The 18,460-nt window shown below is 40.4% G+C and overlaps 1 protein-coding gene and 1 non-coding gene across 6 annotated transcripts in view; both read left to right on the top strand.

The window, feature by feature from the left end:
* Nucleotides 1–18,460, top strand: part of ATF1 (activating transcription factor 1) — a 55,880-nt gene that overhangs the window by 10,474 nt on the left and 26,946 nt on the right. For 3 of the 5 annotated variants that reach the window (XM_075551689.1, XM_075551688.1, XM_075551691.1), the window contains one exon: nt 15,746–15,846. In XM_075551689.1, coding sequence (XP_075407804.1) covers nt 15,746–15,846 — 101 coding nt within the window. Of the gene's footprint in view, nt 1–13,326; nt 13,447–15,745; nt 15,847–18,460 lie in introns of those variants that run through there. The other 2 variants (XM_075551687.1, XM_075551686.1) reach the window with 1 other exon arrangement.
* Nucleotides 6,051–6,184, top strand: LOC142452291 (small nucleolar RNA SNORA84). The gene has a single exon (XR_012785308.1). It is a non-coding gene; the product is annotated as a small nucleolar RNA SNORA84 (small nucleolar RNA).

The following is an 18,460-nucleotide window of genomic DNA, read 5'->3' as shown; positions in this document are numbered from 1 at the left end:
TGGTCTGCACAAGTACATTATGGCACCAACCCTGTCATATGTACCTGGATTTATACCGGGTGTATGTGATGGAGTTGGTGCAATGATGTCATCAGGCTGGGTACTTGTATGGGGGCGTATCTGCATGTGGGCGGACCTGCCTAGAGATGGATATAGGCACAGTGGCTCAATTCCTAAGACCATCGGATAATGTTTCCAATGGTCTTAGGCGACCCATGCGAAAGGGTTGGTTGAGAACCACTGTACTAGAGACTCCTTAAGGAGCTCTAGTGGCAAGAGTGAGTTACTGTTAGGCTACTAGCCACAAGGTTGAAGTTTCAAACCCACCAACTGCTCCAACGGAGAAAAATGAGGCTCTCCATTCTTGTAGAGTACAGCCTCAGGAACCCACAGGGACAGTTGTACTCCATCTCATGAATCTGGATTAATTCAATGGCAACGAGTTTGAGCAAGGAGAGGCTTCATGGGAGAAAAGGCCTGGTAAATGTACTCTTGTAAAGAGTGCAGTCTAGAAAACTATGGACAAGCCTATCCTGTCATAAGGTCACTGTGAGTTGATTGATTTGAAGGTACAGAACAATTTTGTTAGTTTTAATTTTATCTTATAAATACCATAAAACAATACCACAAAACAATTTAATACCACAAAACAATTATTTCATATGGCTAGTGTTGTTTTTTTTCCTCCCACCTATTTACTACTACTTCCTTTGCTCTTCATGAGGAGCCCTGGTGGTATAGTGGTTCAGCACTGTGATCCACATGGTTGTCTGGTCGAAACCACCAGCAGCTCCACAGAAAAAAAGTTTGGGTTTTCTACTCCTAAAAACATTTGCAGTCTTAAACCTACAGGGGTCACTATGCATCAGCATTGACTTGATGGCAATGAGTTTGTTTTTTTGATTGTTCTTCATTTCTCCTTGTATGTGTAAGCTTCTGGTTAGAATCACCTTTCTTTCAGCTAAACGCTGTGAACTCTGAGATCTAGAACCTCTGTAAAGCTGAAGCCTGTCAGAGAAGGAAAACGCAAATATTTTCCATTAAAACCAGCAGTAGAGAAGTGGTCAGACTGTTGTTAGGTGCCATCAAGGTGGTTGTGACCCATATCGACCTTACACACAACAGAACAAACTGCTACCCCAACCCTGCCCAGCCCTGCGCCATCCTCTCAGTTGTGCCTGTGCCTGAGACCGTTTATGCAACCACTGTGTCAGGACATCTCCTGAGAGTCTTCCTGTTTTGTGCTGCTTGTCTGCTATACCAAGTGGTGCTTTCTCCAGGGACTGGTCTCCTGGACAGCATGTCCTGACAAGTATGTGAGATGAAGTCTTGTTATCCTTGCCTCTGAGGAGCACTTTGGCTATACTTCCAAGAAAGATCAGGTTGTACTTTTATCAGTCCAAGATACTTTAGATATCTTCACCAACACCAAAGTTCAAATGCATCGATTCGTCTTTGGTCTTTCTTAATTCAGTGTCCAACTTTCACATACATATAAGGCAACTGAAAATACCATGGTTTGGGTCCAGCATATCTTATCCTCAAAGCAACCAACCTTGCTTTTCAATACTTCAAAGAGATCTTGTACAGCAGATTTACCCAATGCAATGTATTGTTTGATCTTTTGGCTGCTACTTCCCTGAGTGTTGATTGTGAATTCAAGCAAAACAAAATCCTTAACAACTTCATTTATCATAATGTTACCTATTGGTTCAGTTGTGTAGATTTTGATCTTTAAGTTGTAATCCATACTGAAGGCTGCAATCTTTGATCTTCATCAGCAAGTGCTTCAAGTTCTCACCTCCAGCAAGCAAGGCTGTATCATCTGCAGTTCACAGGTTGTTAATAAACCTTCCTCCAATCCCGATGCCTCATTTTTCTTCATAGAGTACAGCTTCTCTGATGATTTGCTCAGCATCCGGATTGAATAAGAATGGTGAGAGGTTACCACCTTATCACACACTGTTGCTGATTGTCAACCATGCAGTATACCCTTGTTATGTTCACACAAATGCCTCTCGATCCATGTATAAGTTCCACATGAGCACAATGAAGCTTTCTGGAATTCCCGTTCTTTTCGAAGAAACATGGTTTGTTATGATCCACACAGTCCAATATCGTGGCATAGTCAAACACAAGTAAACCTCTTTCTGGTATTCTCTGCTTTGAGCCAAGATCCATCTGACAGGTAGGTCCTCTTCTGAATCTCTCCTGAACCTCCTTCTTACAGCTGTCAGTGTTCTGCTGCAGCTATTGTTGGATTATCAGCAAAATCTCTTCCAATCAGTTGGCCAACTCGCTGTCGTCCACATTTCCTGGCATAAATGAGAGTTTCCAGTGCTTCATTGGCTTGTTGAAGCATTTCAATGAGTATCTCATGCAGTATTGGGGTCTTGTTTTTGGCTAATGCTTTCAGTGCAGCTTGAACTTCAGCACCATTCGTTCTTGCTAGTTTGTTTTTTGGATGGTAACCCTGCACCCTGTTAAAAGCAGAAAACTTGGGAGATTCATAGAAACAAGGCGCAGTTCTGTTGAGTTGTGGCCCGCATAGGTTTCACTGTATATGACTTGGAACAGCCTTAGGACTATTGATATTTTGGGGCTGGATAAATCTTTGTTTTGTAGGGGGAAGGGTTGTCCACTTATGGGATATTTAAAAGCTTCTGGTCTCTACTCTTTGCTGTGGTGGTGATGTCACTGCTCGTTTGTTTAAAAATATCTATTCTTTCCCAAAGGCTGTTTTCACTGAGCTTAGAATTTAAGGTTACATATATTTTAGTACATAGGAATCTGCATTTTGCCGGCTTCTGTCTTCCATTGTTGCTATTGAGAAGTCAGTTCATTGTTAAATGTTTTTCCCCCCTTGGCTGCTTTTATAGTAATTTCTTTGTCTTTGGCGGTTTTGCAGCTCCTGTTACGTTGTGCTTAGGTACAAAATTATTTTTATTTATCCCACATGGGAGCCATTAGGCCTGAATCTAGGGATCAGTCATTAACATTTTTAGTTATCTCTTCCTAGTTTGCCTCTCTTCTTTCCTTTATGTCCCTTAATATCCTTTAGATATTGTCCATCTGATTACCTGTGTGCTATAGTCCAAGTAATTTTTCAGATATATCTTCAAGTTCACTAAATTTCTTTCTGGCATTGTATAATATGCTGTTATACCAGAACAATGATTGTTAAAATTTTAAGAATTTTTATTTCCAGAAAATCTTACTTCATTCTTTTAGAAACTTACTGCCTTTTTTGGGAATCCTCAACATACTTTCACGTTCATTGTGCAACATCGTTTCGTTACTTGATTTCTTTGAACATAGTAAGCATACTGTATCATCTAATCTGTATCTGATAATTCCAGTCTCCGAAACCATTTGGGTCTGATCCTGAGGTCTGTTGTTTTTACTGCTTGCTTATGGTGCCCTGTGTGGTTGGTTATGTTTCATTGTTAACTGCCCCAGGGTTAAGTTTTAGTTTTGGTGAATTCTTTGTGGCTTAAGATGAGAGGTCCTTCCTCCAGGAAGAATGCTGAATGGCTGCGGGACTTCTTTCAAGGTTTGAAACTCTTTGAACCAGTTTGTGGACACCGCCCCCCCCCCCCCCCCGTACACACACACAAAACACTCCCAAACCCATACTATTTCTGTTTACCTTGAAGGTGATGGTGGAGGTGGGGGGTAGTACCTTTAGCCTGAAGTTAGTACTTTTGGAAGTACCTGCTTGATAAAAGAGGGAGGGAGGGCTTTTGTTCTTACCTGAAGAAAACACTAGTCTTCTTGTGCGCAGTCAAGCTTACCCTGCTAGGCAAACTTGTTTACGCATTTGTTCTCATTTTCCTTAGATTTTATATTGGTGATTTATTATTGTCAGAATCTAAGAGTCTAGAATATAAGTGAAGCAGAGGCCAAAGAAGTATCAACAACTAATGGAGGGTCTGCTAAAAATTAAATGTGCAGAGAAACACCAGCAGTTAGTGTATCAGATTGTATTTATTGTGAGTAGGTAATTACAGGAGGTTTATTAGCGAGAGAAGTACCTTGCTAGGTAGATGGGGCAGAAGGGTGGCTGAGACTTTTAAGGACTTTTAGGTGGGAAGGACATTATGTTTATTCATGAAAGGAGATGGAGAATCCTATAAGTTGAGCCCACATACATGGGATTTTAGTATTTGGTGCACTTGAAACAAGGTGTTTAACACGGGGACTTTGGCAAAGACTTCTGGGTGGAGTAACATCACTTATTTTGAGATGGTACCCATGTGCGGACAGCTGGTTCCCCAGGTTTGGGTATTCTTTGCTCTTGGGTTCAACTCAAGGTCCCAGGTGTCTAGTCTACTCCTGTTGTGTTCAGTCTGAACCAGCTAAGTTCTGAATGCTGCAGGTGGAACTAAAACACATTATTCTTAGAGGGGGAGGAAAACACGACATTTTTGCAGGTGGGAAAGAACTTAACAATGATGTAGGCTATTGTAATATGCCATAAAGTTAAACATTAACTGGGTGAGGGTGTGATTAAGTTCATATGTGTTGACCTGGGGAAATTCCTTAACGTCATTCGAACTTGAAATATGTGGGGTGAAAAAATCCAACCCCTTTCCCAACCTGTCTCACTAGGACTCCAATTGGACAACATCAGACGGAAAGTATGGGGCAGACTCCCTGAAGAGAGGAGAGGGAAAGCAGGTTGTGTAGGTGGGGACTGGGAAGGGTGGTGTCCTCAAGGTCCTCAACAGTTCCTTTCGTGTTGGATTCCCAGAAGACAGAGTCAGAGCCCATGCAGGGCTTCTGGGACAGTCTGGTGTGAAAACAGCTATTAAGGCCAGTCCCTGGAGTTCTGTGTCTGAAAACTGACTGCTCAGAGGCAGCTCTTGCAAAGAGCCCAATGCCTAATGCAAGTGATCACCATGAAGCTGCTTCTAGGCGTTTGTCTGACTTAAAGACTAAAGGTTGCAAAGGACACCTACGGGCAAATGACCTGGGTGAGTCACCCCAGAAATGCCTTCCAGAAACCTGGATTCCAAAAAAATGAAAGTGGTTTCTCAGTTCTGGGATATTTACCATGCTTGCAAGCTAATGAATGACCCAGCCTGCCTGAGTTTCATGAATGGTGGCTGAAGACAGGAGACTGGGCTCAGAGACAAAGGACTTCTTTACTCCTGGCACAGTGGGCGGCATAAGTCCCATGTGTCCATCGTTCCCTGTGAGGGTGTAGCCGAGAAGCTCGGGAATCTGCCACAAGCTTTGGGGTTGCATTTTGGGAGGAAAGGGGAGACTTACATTTTTGCTGAAGAATTCCGACCTTGGGAAACTCCAGGCTTTAAAGGGAGCCGACTATTAACAAACCTGCTCCACTTTGCCCTTGAAGGGAGATCTTTTGATTCTTCTGCACTGCAAAGGAATCTTGTCTTCTCTGAACGGAGATCAATATCTTTATAGTGTTCTGAACAAAGGTTGACAATTCTTATGCTTAGAAAACATGTAGATGTAGAGACTCCTGGATAATTGCCGCTCAACAGGAAAGATGCAACCATTTATCTCCAATTTGTCCTACCTTCTTGGCTGCTTATTGCTGCAACAGAGATGACAGACAGAACACTAGGTGATTTTTTTTCTTTTGCCTCAATATCACCTTTACACACACACACACACGTGAGATTTTACTTTTCAGTTAGACATTTAAGAACAAATCAAGGTGTGGATTGAAATAGTATGTACATGATTTTGTCTTTATGACTGGCTCTGAGGACAATAACTTTTTTTTTCTATCTAGCATAGTAGGTGGCACATAGGTAACTTATTGAGTCTTATGTTCTGCTAAATCTAAAGTTTATGTCCTCGTATATTAAAAAATATAATCTTGCCTAGATTTGCTTATCTGAAATACCCCATGCACTTGACCTTCTCACCTCATTCAATTATCTAGTGTTTCTTAAAAGATGGTGCTGCTCCGCCACCGGTAGTAGATCGATGACTACCAGCCACGCAGTGGGAGAAAGATAAGGTTTTCTGTTCCCATAGAGTGAAGAAGTACAGCCTTAGAAACCTAAAGAAATGCCCTGTGGTTGCTGGGTGCTGTTGTTCAAGTACAGCTTTCCAGTCTATGGAAATGGGCCAGAGCAATACTGTGATTTATGCATGGGGGCTGTTCCTTTTCAGCAGCCTCCATAGCCCGGTCACTGGTACATGGGAAGAAAAGAAACCTAAAGGAGCAGTTCTCTTCTGTTCTCTGAGGTCACAATGACTCGACGGCAGTGAATTCTGTTTTTCAGGTGGTACATGAATAAATATTTTTACTTTAATGTGTTAAATTCACAGATATAAGATTCCTTATTTGAAAGTTAGGGCATTGGCCCAAACTGGATGGGTTTGTCAATAATTGTAATGGCTTTGTTAAAACTGGGAGCAGAAAACATCTACCTGGCCATGTTGGGAAAGTATCATCATCTATGCTTTGCTCTTCATTGGCGTCCAGTGTTCTAGAGTGAAACACAAAGCAAAACACATTCATTGCTCTTGAGTAGATTCTGACTTATAGTGAGTCTGTAGGACACAGGGAGTATAAAGCATCATCTCTCCCCAGTTGGCTGGTGACTTTGAACTGTTAACCTTGAGGTTAGCCGCCTAACTCTTGACCCACCATGCCACCAGAGGGTTATCCTACAGTTGAAGAGATAAATTATATACCCAGGAGAAATTGTATATTCATTGCATTATAACATTAAGAATCTGGAAAATATTTCAGCAATTCACTGGACAATGATTTATTTAGCATTGTTGTGCCATCTGGGTTAAGGCCCTAGGTGGGACTACAGGGGGGAACACACGAAGGACGTCTCTCCCTTTATGTACTTGCCACCTAGTGGACGGTAGTGGAGGCAAGATCTGGGCCCCATATATAGCCAGATGGAAACCATAAAAGAAGTACCGTATATACTCGAGCATAAGCCGAGCTTTCCCACACATTTTTATGCAGTTTTTGTGATTAAAATTGGGTGCTAAGGCTGATACTCAGGCCGGCTTTTACTTGAGTATATATGGTACTACAAAAGCACAGGGGTTAGCCCTTTGAAAGTGGACAGTCGAGGGTTTGACCAGTCAGTGACAGGACAGTCAGTGACAGGACAGCTGAAGGAACCTTGAGTTGAGACCTGAGGGATGAGTAAGTGTTAACTTCCGAGGACCCAAGGGAGTTTTCTAGGCATATGAGGAAATAGCTTATGTAATGCTTTGTGGATGAAGGGGCTATAAAACTTGACTGTGCAGAACTAGGGGAACATGGTTTAAGATTCTATGTAGGACTTTGTAGACATGTAAGGCCATTGTAGTTTGTTTCGTTTTAAAATATAAATGTAAGATTTTAAAACAATAGTATTTTAATTATTTGTATAGTTTCCATATAATTATGGCAAGTGATAACTTGTGTGTAGCACAGTGGTATATTGAGGTTTTTCTCTAAGGATATTTGAGCTTTTTTTTTTTTTATATTTGAGCTTTAAAAGGATATTCTTTAAAGAAAAATAATAAGAGTTTGCCAGAGTTGGTACTGCAGGAATTCACAAATCATTATCCCAAATAATGTCAAAACTACTTCCCTTTTTGCTTTTAAATGGAAGAGCCAAGCAACTATATTTAAGGTGTGAAAGATAACCTGAAAACATGCTGAGAGGTTGTAAAAGCACCTTGGTTGACACTGGTCGGGCTGTCTTAGATTTTACGGTGATACTTTAAAAAAAAATTAAAAACAAGGTGACAACTGAGATCCTCAGGTTAAATAATTTGTGCAGCATCACACAGGCAGTGAGTTCTCTAGCTGAAAATCATCCTAGGCCTATCTGACTCCAAAGCATGGTGGCTTTGGAGAGTTAGAAGACTTTAAGTCAATCTGTGCTTAAATAGACTTCTTTTCCATGTCTTAGTATTTATTTCCCCCCACCCCAACTCAGGCGTTCACAGTGTCGGGTACCCTAATTGGTGAGTAAAGATGATGCTAATATAAGAAGAACTTTAAGGAAATTGGGAAACCAGAGCTTTATTCCTGTAGCCTTCTGTTTATCCAGAGAAGTTCCAGAAAAATCCTTTTATTTCTACTTCTTCCAACCATCTCACAAGAGGGTTTCTGAGATTGGGGTCAGATGCACTAAGAGATTGAACAACTCTAAGGCACCCTCCAGTGTAGCCAGTAGCCACAGCAGTGATTTCAGTTTCAGTTACTTTCATCGTCACACCAGCCACGTTTCAGGTGCTCAGTCTTCATATGTGACTAATGGCTGCCATATTTGATAGTGCAGTTAGAGACTACTTCTGGCATGGCAGAAGCTTCTATTAGCGTTAAAGTAATGGATAGACCCCTACCTAATTCATAATAAAAGTACATTGATTTTAAAAAGAAAAAGTCTAGGAAAAATGAAAAATAGTGGGCAGAAGCAGTCATCTGTGGTGTAAACTAGAGGGTAAGAACTCTTTTTCTCAAACTAATTACCAACTTCATATGGAGAGGGAAGAAGCCCAGAATTAGCAGAGAACTCCTCAAGAAGACAAACACAGTGGGAGGGCTTGTGTTGCCTACTGTAGCACATATACAGCCAAAGTTGTCAAACCCGCATGGTGTTGGTATAATGACAGATACTCAGACAAATGGAAAAGAACTGAAAACCCAGAAATAAAATCATCAGCAACTGATAAGGACCCAAAAAATATTCAAAGGGAAGCAGATGCCCTCTTCAAGTGGTGCTGGAAAAAAATGGATATTTACCTGCAGAAAAATGAAGCAAGACCCTTATCTCACTCCATGCACAAGAATAAACTCAAGGTGGATCACAGACCTTGAAGTTAAACCTCAGACTATTAGGGCCATCAGTGAGGGAATTGGGACCAACTTGAGAACTTTGGCACAGGGAATACATAGGCTATCAGAAATAGGGAAGGACACAAACACAGAGGAGGCACAAATTGACCAGTGGGATATACTGAAGATAAAACACCTGTGCACATTGAAAGAATTCACCAAGAGTGTAATAAGAGAGTCCACGGTCAGGGAAAACATCTTTAACAATGACACATCAGACAAAGGCCTTGTCATTAAACTCTACAGTACTCTGCTAGCTTCTAAAAAAAACTCTAGCTCACTGAGAAGGTGGGCAAAGGACCTGAACAGAAGTTTCACAGGGGCAGAAATCTTAAGGGCCAAGAAACATGTGAGAAAATGTTCCCGATCATAAGAAATGCAAATTAAAACAACAATGAGCTACCACCTAACACACTCAAATATAGTCCAATTCAAAAAATCAGAAAGCAACAAGTGCTGGAGGGGCTGTGGGAAGACAGGAACTCTCATCCACTGCTGGTGGACCTGTCGGTATGTACAGCCACTATGGAAATCAATCTGGCGATACCTAAAAAAGATGAAAATCGAGCTACCATACGACCCAGCAATCCCCCTACTGGGCATATACCCAGAAGAGACAAGAAAGAAACCATGGCCAGACATCTGTGCTCCAATGTTCACCGTGGCAGAGTTCACAATTGCAAGAAGTTGGAAGCAACTCAAATTTCTATCAACTGATGAGTGGATTAAAAAACTGTGGTACATACATGGAGTACTACACATCGCTAAAAAAACAGTGACGAATGCATGAAACACATCGCTGCATGGGAAAAACTGGAGGAAGTCATGCTAAGCAAAGTAAGCCAAGCGAAAAAGGACAAGTACAACATAAGTCTGCTTAGGTAAGCTTAAAAAAATGCAAAAGGGGCATAGGGGAAAAGCTACTGTATACAGACATTCCTGGGGTGAGGACCAGGTAGTATGGCAGGCGTCAGACCAAATCGAGGGATATATATGTTGGCCAACTAAAAAGGAGTGGGGAAAATAGAAGATAAAAAAGAAATGGGTAGCGGGTGCACAGGGCACTAACCTACCCAAGGGGAGGTTATTGTTTATGTCTCCACAGGGAAAGAGGGACCAGATTTCAACCTGGGTGCTCCAAGATGTGAGTACAACATGCCGGCATGGAGTAGGGAACCAGTGGAGAAGTCTGAGAAGCTGGCCCCAATCCCTACTACGTGGACACTTGCGCCTCCCCCCAGAAGAATTTATTTCAGAGGACAGTACTGAAGCTGCAGCTCAGGGAGAGGGACATGTCTGATCAGAGCACATGGGAGCAAATGAAGGGTGAGGAAGAGAGAGTGGAGCATATCCTGGCCCACCAAACCTTGAGGACATAATTCCCGCTCAGAGCAGCCAATTCACAGAGAAGACCACATGACCGGTCCCACTATAAGACGTGACATCCCTCACTGACCCATAGCCCTACAGGGGACAACACTAGAGACACAGTGTGGGAATTTCACCCGATCTGATCCCACTACACCGAGGCAAAACACTTAAGGGTGTGCAACAGAACAGCAAGAGGAACAGAACAATGAAGTCCCCAGGGAATACCAAAATTAGACAGGGGCTAGAGCTTGACACCTCATCAGACTCAAACAGAAAACACTCCTACAGGCCAACAAACCATCCTTGAACGAACTACAAATTTTGCTTTTTAGTTATTGTTGTGTTTTAGTTTTTTTTTGTCTTTTTGTGTTGCTTGGTTTTGCTCTGTCTTGTTTTTATGCATATTATTGTCTCCGCAGGTCTGTCTAAATAAGATAGGCTGGATAACAACCTAGAGGAGAAAACAAGGGGACTGACAGTTCTGGTGGACATGGGAGCGGGGAAGGTGGGGGGAAAGGAAGTGGTGTTAACAAACCCAGGGACAAGGGAACAACAAGTGATCCAAATTGGTGGTGAGGAGGGTGTAGGAGGCCTGAGAGGGCGTGATTAAGGGTAATGTAACCAAGAGGAAATACTGAAACTTAAATGAAGGCTAAGCATGTTAATGGGATAAGAAGAAAGTCAAAGGAAATTGAGGAAAGGGCTAGGAGGCAAAGGGCATTTATAGGGGTCTAAAGAAAGGCATGTACACATATAAATATATTTATATATGAGGATGGGGAAATAGATCTACGTGCACATATTTTTAGGTTTAGTATTAAGGTAACAGATGGACATTGGATCTACACTCAAGTACTCCCTCAATGCAAGAATGCTTTGTGCTATTAAACTGGCATTCCATGATGCTCACCTTCCTGACATGATCACTGAAGACAAAGTAAGTGCAGAAGCAAATGTGAAGAAAACTGATGGAGCCTGACTATCAAAAGATAGAGCGTCTGGGGTCTTAAAAGCTTGAAGGTAAATAGGCGGCCATCTAGTTGAGAAGCAACAGAGCCCATGTGAAAGAAGCATACCTGCCTGTGTGATCATGAGGTGTTAAGGGATCAGGTATTGGGCATCAAAGAACCACAAATCATACCATTGTGAATGAGGGGGTGTGCGGAGTGGGGACCCAAAGCCCATCTGTATAGGTAACTGGACATTCCCTTCCAGAAGGGTCACAGGGAGGAGAAGAGCTAGTCAGGGAGCAGTGTAGCAATGATGAAACACAACTTTCCTAAAGTTCCTAAATGCCCACCTCCCCATTATCCCAATTCTGCCTTTAAAATCTGACTAGACCAGAGCATGTACACTGGTACAGATAGGAACTGGAAACACTGGGAATCCAGGGCAGATGATCCCTTCAGGACCAGTGGTAAGAGTGGCCATACTGGAAGGGTGGAGGGAAGGTGGGGTAGAAAGGGAGAACTGATTACAGGGATCTACATATAACCTCCTCCCTGGGGGACGGACAACAGAAAACTAGGTGAAGGGAGACATCTGACAGTGTAAAGTATGACAAAATAATAATGTATAAGTTATCAAGGGTTTATGAGGGAGGGGGGAGCGGGGAGGGTGAAAATGAACTGATGCCAAGGCTTAATTGGAGAGCAGATGTTTTGAGAATGATGAGGGCAACAAATGTACAAATGTGCTTTACACAATTGATGTATGTATGGTGGTAAGAGTTGTATGAGCCCCCAATAAAATGATTTTAAAAACCAAAAAAACTAGAGCAGGGGCTGATTGTAGAACAGACCTGCATTTTTCATATGTAAGTTGAAGATAAAGTAAATCAAAACTATGTCATGAGAAAAAACAACTCCTTAGTTGAGAGAAATCTCAGAGTTTCGATGCTCCCTCTGGAGTATAGGGGTGGGAACATACCAGGCTTGCAGATCCTGAGTAATGACTGTGAGAAACACAATGATAAGGGAATGAATTACTCAGCTAAAACCTGGTGTTTCTCTTCTACACACCCACCAGCCCCCCCAACCCCCAAATTCCAACCAAACTCGTTGCCATTGTGTCCTGGTGGCTCATAGTGACCCTGTAGGACGGAGTAGAGCTAACTGCCCCTGTGCCTTCGTTTCCTAGACTAATTGTTTAAGGGAGTGAAAAGCCCTGTCTTTCTGAGCCTGTGTGCATCTTCATTGTTCTTTCCGTTTGCAGACATTAGGATAGGGAAGAAGAGGCTTCTCTTGTATTGATTGTTCATTGTATACAGGCATTTTGGGAAGTGATGAGGCTCGTTTCTTCCTGGCTGGGAAAGGGAAGAGAGCCTCTAGTGGACAGGAAGGAAGTCAGTGCTTTGTAGGGCTTAATGCAAAGAAAGAAATGGGGCTGAGGTTGGGGTCAGAAAGGTGATATTCAGAGCCCCAAGAAGCAACCAAGATGAATGGTGGGAACCAGAGTAGTCTTAAGGAAGTTGAGCTCTGCATGGACTGAAAATAGCAAAGAAAACTTGGAAGAAGTAGCCCCTGAGCTGAGCAGTCCAGTGTGATGGGTGAGCTTTCCTTGGTTTAGCAGCATTATATTTGTGATGGTTCCATGAAACCTCATCTAATTTCCACAGAAACTTTTTAATTCCATGATTCAGTTATTTGCTTGAAATACTTGATTTTTCTCATTAAACACATTGCCTGAAGTTGGTATTTCTCTTACCTCTTGACTCTTGATTCATTTTCAACCAAGTCTTTTCAGAATAACATGTCCTAAAGAGCTTCCATGTTTTGGCAAAATCATTTCCTTTATCTGAAATACCTTGCAGCCCTACTCCTGCAGGGAATTATTTACTCTTGAGACCAACCGAAATAATACCCCTTCTTTGCCCCCATAGTACAGTACTTTCTTTTCCTCAATTACTGTTCTTAGTCTGTTCATTGTAATTATGTATCTTCTCAACTTGTACCTTCATTGACTCTCTAGGCCTTAGAGAATACTTGGTGTTTGCTGAATAGATGTAATTAAATATTATCAGTTCTGAAATATGTGTTTTAGTGTTAAGAACTAGCTATCTTATATGCATAGGTATAATATATATTTTTAATTGAATTTTTATTTGTTCTTAGATGTCACTAAGAGGATCTGCGCCAGTGACAATTGTACCTCTTCCTGGAGAGCAAGTACAGGTTCAGGGGGTCATCCAGACAGCTCAGTCTTCTGTAATTCACCCACCACACGTGCAAACGGTACAGAAATTTGAGACTTACTGGTCAAGAGTGGGGACTTATACCCTGACTCTTCAGACACATCGAAATTGCTGTAGTTGGGTATTATAAACCAAGATAACAAAATTGTCTTAGAATTTAGGTATAGAACGGAGTAAATAGAAACATTAAAAAAAAAACTCTTAGTGTTGTATATATACTAAGTGAAAGTGGCAACAATGGAGGGGGGCCAGTTACTGCTTAGAGTTCAGAGAATGAAAGTCTTTCATAAGGGAGGCCATCTGTTTTTGCCCCAGTGCTAACTATATTTCCTCAAGAGGAGAGCTTTAAAGTGCAAGGGTGCTAATGCAGAAGCTTGAGAAGTAAAATTTTACGATGTTCAAACCAAACAAACAAAAGAGAATTCTCATAGAGAAAGGCTTCATTTGTGTTTCTGTGCCTTCATGTTAACACTGACACGGTGAGGAGGAAGGGGCCATGCTGGATTTCTGTCTTTAGTCTTCATCTCCATTTTATTGACTGGCTATAATGAACCCCAGAATGTCTTTGGGCCATCTGGATTTTGGAAGGAGAATGCTAGGCCTCAGAGGTTTCTCTTGAGTATATCTTGTCTGGCAAGATGTCAATGTTTGAGCTGCATCTAGCTGGTTTTACTCTAGATAAGACTTTATTCTTATTTGCTGGTGCTACCATTGAAGAGAAATATTTTATCTTAATTCCAAGTGATTCCTTAGCTGTAGAAATTACTTGAGTTTAATGGGAGACCTTGGATTAGATTTAGGAGCAATAGTTAAAAGAGTTATAGGTATAGATTAGAAATAGAATATTTAGGACACTTGAGAAAAAGATAGAAATAACAGATTTTCCTTCTGTATCAAATTTTGTATTAGTGTTAATATTTATTGATTACTAAGTAATCAATACCTGTTTTTATTGATTCCATATGGTTAGGTATAATTATGTAGTTTCATGCCAGTTTTGAAGGAGATTACAGAATTTAAAAAATGTTTATTGGAAATTGAAGGTCTTAAGACTACGGGAAGGCTTTTTGTAAATAGTGACTAACTTAGAGAATTGATTTTTTTATATCTCTTTTAGAAGTCTTGTTGGAATTTTTTTTAAAAAGAGATAAAGCAAAGTATCATAATTTAACTTTGACAAATGTTGGGAAATATAGTGCATTTTAAAAATTGAAAAATGACTTTTTTCAATTATAAAATGTAGCTTAAAAGACATTGACACTAAAAGGTTTATTGATAGTAGTTTTTATTGTATGTTTACCATGTGCCAAGCACCAAGTGAGTTACGTTTTAACTCATTTAATTGTGAAATGTGATAAAAGTGAATTGTTACTACAAGTTTTAAAATGGCATGTTTTCGCCTGCTCTTCCCAGTAACTTCATCTTTCTTCCTATCTGTTCTCAGTTGTTTGACTGGAACTGCTTGTAGCACTTGACACAGCCGATCACATCTCTCTCTCAACACACCCTCTCCCCTAGTTTTCCAGGACACCTGCCCCATTTATAACTGCTCTTCTGTCTCATTTGATGGCTGCCCTACATTTCCCTCCACCTCTGAATGCTAGGCTGTTCCTGGGTCTGTTCTTGGTTGTTTTTTCTACTGATACTTACCTTCCTTAGTGAGTTCATCTTGTCCCGTTGCTTTAAGGACTCTCCCAAGAGCTACAACTGCAAATTTATTGCTTCTAATCCAGTTACTTCCCTGAATTTACATATCCAACTGTCTTGTCAATGTCACTAGTTGGACATTTGAAACTTCTCAAAAAACCTCATGAAACCTCATTGTCATTGAGTTGATTCCAATTCAGCAAGCCTAGAGGACAGAGTAGAATGGCCCCTTGTGGGTTTTGGAGACTATAAAACTTCATCTTTCTTCTGCAGAGCAGCAGGTGGTTTCAAATTGTTGACCTGTGGTTAGCAGCCCCACGTATAACCCACTGTGTCACTAGGGCTCCTGAGTTCTAAACTTGGCATGTCTAAGAATCAGATACAATGACCTTTGAGTAATGTGTATCAGTGTAGATATAGGATGAAGATCAGATACTAATATTTATAACTCTAATGGAATAATACTGCTTTATTTTGGGCATACACATTCTTAACTGGTTCTAGACATGCTATGTTGTGCTCCTGGAATAAACCATCTCCATTTCTGGGTCCTAAAATTAATGACCTTACATTTAATGTGCAAATGAGTTTGAGTGGCAGGAGCCAGATAATATTTTTCAGAAATTAAAATTTTGATTTTAACTGTTTTCCACTTGCATTGTTCATCGTAGTAACAGCAGTTTATTTTTCAGGTATCATCTTTATCAGAAAGTGAGGAGTCTCAGGACTCATCGGACAGCATAGGCTCCTCCCAGAAAGCCCACGGGATCCTAGCACGACGCCCATCTTACAGGTGAGTATTCTCACATCAAACCCTGTGTGTGCTGTGTTGAATGGTGCTCTGGAAAGCACAGCTTCTGTGGTCAACAGTGAGACAAAATCCAATAACTGTAAGGGGAAATTAGCAAATCCTTGAAGGAGGGGGATTCTGACACTTCTTTTAGTAATTGATAAACCAAGCTATCAAGAAATGGGAAAGAAAAAGTTTTAGCAACATATTTATCCAACTTAACCTAGTATACAAAATATGTAACACTCTATCTAGCAGTTAGTAATATAATATCCAGCTTTATCAAGTATGTACGGCCATTTATAAAATTTATCATATAGTAGGCCAGAAAGTGAGCCCTGCTATAGTGGTTATGCATCGGGCTGTTAATTTCAACATCAGCAGTTTGAAATCACCAGCCCCTCATTGGGAGAAAGACTGGGCTTTTCTACTCCTGTAAGCATTTGTCATCTTGGAAACTCACAGGAGCAACTGTGCCCTGTACTATGGGGTCGCTATGAATTGGTATTGACTCTGTGGCAGTGAGTTTAGATTTTGGGGGGGATTCATAAAGCAAGTCTATCATTTTTAGAGTTGATGTTAAACAGAATACATATACTGACCACATACAGTTGTTAGAAATCATTGTCAGAACCTTGAGGAATAAAAAAAGACTAATTGAAAAGTAATTATTAAAAAAATGACATTTATGATTTAAAGAAATAATAATTAAAATAGAACAAATTTGAAACCATATGAAGTGAAGTGTTACATTCAAATCTTGTAGGATTCAGTCAGTGTGCTGTTTATATTTTATATTAAGAAAGAACCAAAGTTAGAAATGAATCAGATAATTATTTAAGCCAGGCCAGGAAAAGAAACAAAAGAAAGTAGGCAGAAGGAACCGATAAAGGACAAAAATTATTGAAATAGAGGAAGCATCAACAAACTCAAGAGTTTAATTCTTTGAAAATACTAATTCAATGTTTTATTTATGTAACAGATGCATGGCACTTCTCGAAGTGCTGTGCAGGACTAACTTAAGTAGTCTTCGCAACACTGTGAGATAAATTTTATCATCCCAGCTTTACAGAAGAGGAGCTGAAGCACAGAGATTAAGTAATGTGCCAAAAGTTAATGCTGTTGATTTGCTGAGCTAGGGTGAAGACCCAGGCAGTCTAATTGAAGAGTTCTGCTCTTAACAACAGTTAACGCTGTTACGCTGCTCTTAACAACTGTTACGCTGTGTCAAAGAATTAAAAAGAGAAGTCACAGTAGACTGCCTTAGGAATGAAAAGTCCCTACAGGTGCTCAAATACTTTAAAACAGTAAATATATTGTCAGCATTTCTGAAATTGTAAACAAAATGAAGTTCCCAAGGAAAAATAAAAAATTACTTAAATTTACTCAAGAAGAAAATCTAAAAACCAAGAAAATAAAACAGTAATTATCTATATTTTCTTTCTCCCCTAAAATAACCAATGTCAGATGTGTTACAGTGTACTCTTTCAAAGATAATCTCCATCTTCTAAAAAATTTTTTTTAAGTAGTTTGGGGTGGAGGACATTCTTTTCATTTTGAAGCTAGGACAACTTTGAAATTAAAACCAAGTGAAAACAGGATAATCTTTTTATAATTTTCTCCTAAATTAGCAAAATAACACAGAAGTCTAATAAAATAATACCAAGTCCAAAGCAGTAGTATATAAGTATAGTAGAGCTTTATGTAAAATATTTATAAATAAATTGAATATGCTTTATTCTGTGTATGCCATGGTGATTAAATATTGGGAAGTTTATTATAAGCAGCTTATAGCAATATACTGAGTGAAGGAGAAAAAGTATGTTTGACAATCAGATCACTAACTGTAGAAAAAGTACTTGATAAAATCCACCTATTCATGATAAATTCTAAGCAAATAAGGAATAAGGGGATTCTTTAGCATATACAGACCTGAGGATTGAACTATTAGACAGACCATCCGCCCAATTCTAGGCTGACCACTAGGTGGTGCACATGTGGAAGAGATTAAAATAGGACCACAAAATGTTTGAAAACTGCATTGACCTTATTAGCACAATCCACAGTTGCAGCCTGGGTCCAACTTGGTTTATTTGCACCAGAAAACAAACTCACTCAGTCACTCCCATTGGATCAGTTCTGACTCCTACTGACTACTGGACAGAGCAGGCTGTGTGTCTTAATGGGAGCTCGCATGCATAGAAGAAAATGAAAACACGCTCACAAGAGCAAAAATATGTCCATGAGTCTGTCCCACCAGGGCATCTAAAAGACAGACCAGAACAAAAGATCCAGTGGATGTCTTCTTAGTGACCTGATGTGTATTCGTACAGTGCAACAACGAAGAACACAATAGTGGTATGTGCTACCACACGGAGGAGCCTTGAGTATGATAAGCTCAGTGAAAGTAACTGGGCTAAGAAGACCAGATGGTGAATCATTCCATTTGTATGGAACTTGCCAGTAGATAAATTTATAGAAAAGGTAGGTAAATGGTTACGTAGGATAGGGGAAAAGATGGAGGAAAGAAGATCGATTACTAATGAATACTGGATCTCTTCAGGAAGGGGGGACAGACGTATTCTAAAACTGGAGAGGGGAGATGGTTACAACCCTA

The sequence above is a fragment of the Tenrec ecaudatus genome, chromosome 6 (assembly GCF_050624435.1).
Source record: "Tenrec ecaudatus isolate mTenEca1 chromosome 6, mTenEca1.hap1, whole genome shotgun sequence".
NCBI classification, from domain to species: domain Eukaryota; kingdom Metazoa; phylum Chordata; class Mammalia; order Afrosoricida; family Tenrecidae; genus Tenrec; species Tenrec ecaudatus.
This window is presented reverse-complemented; position numbering and strand designations above follow the sequence as displayed.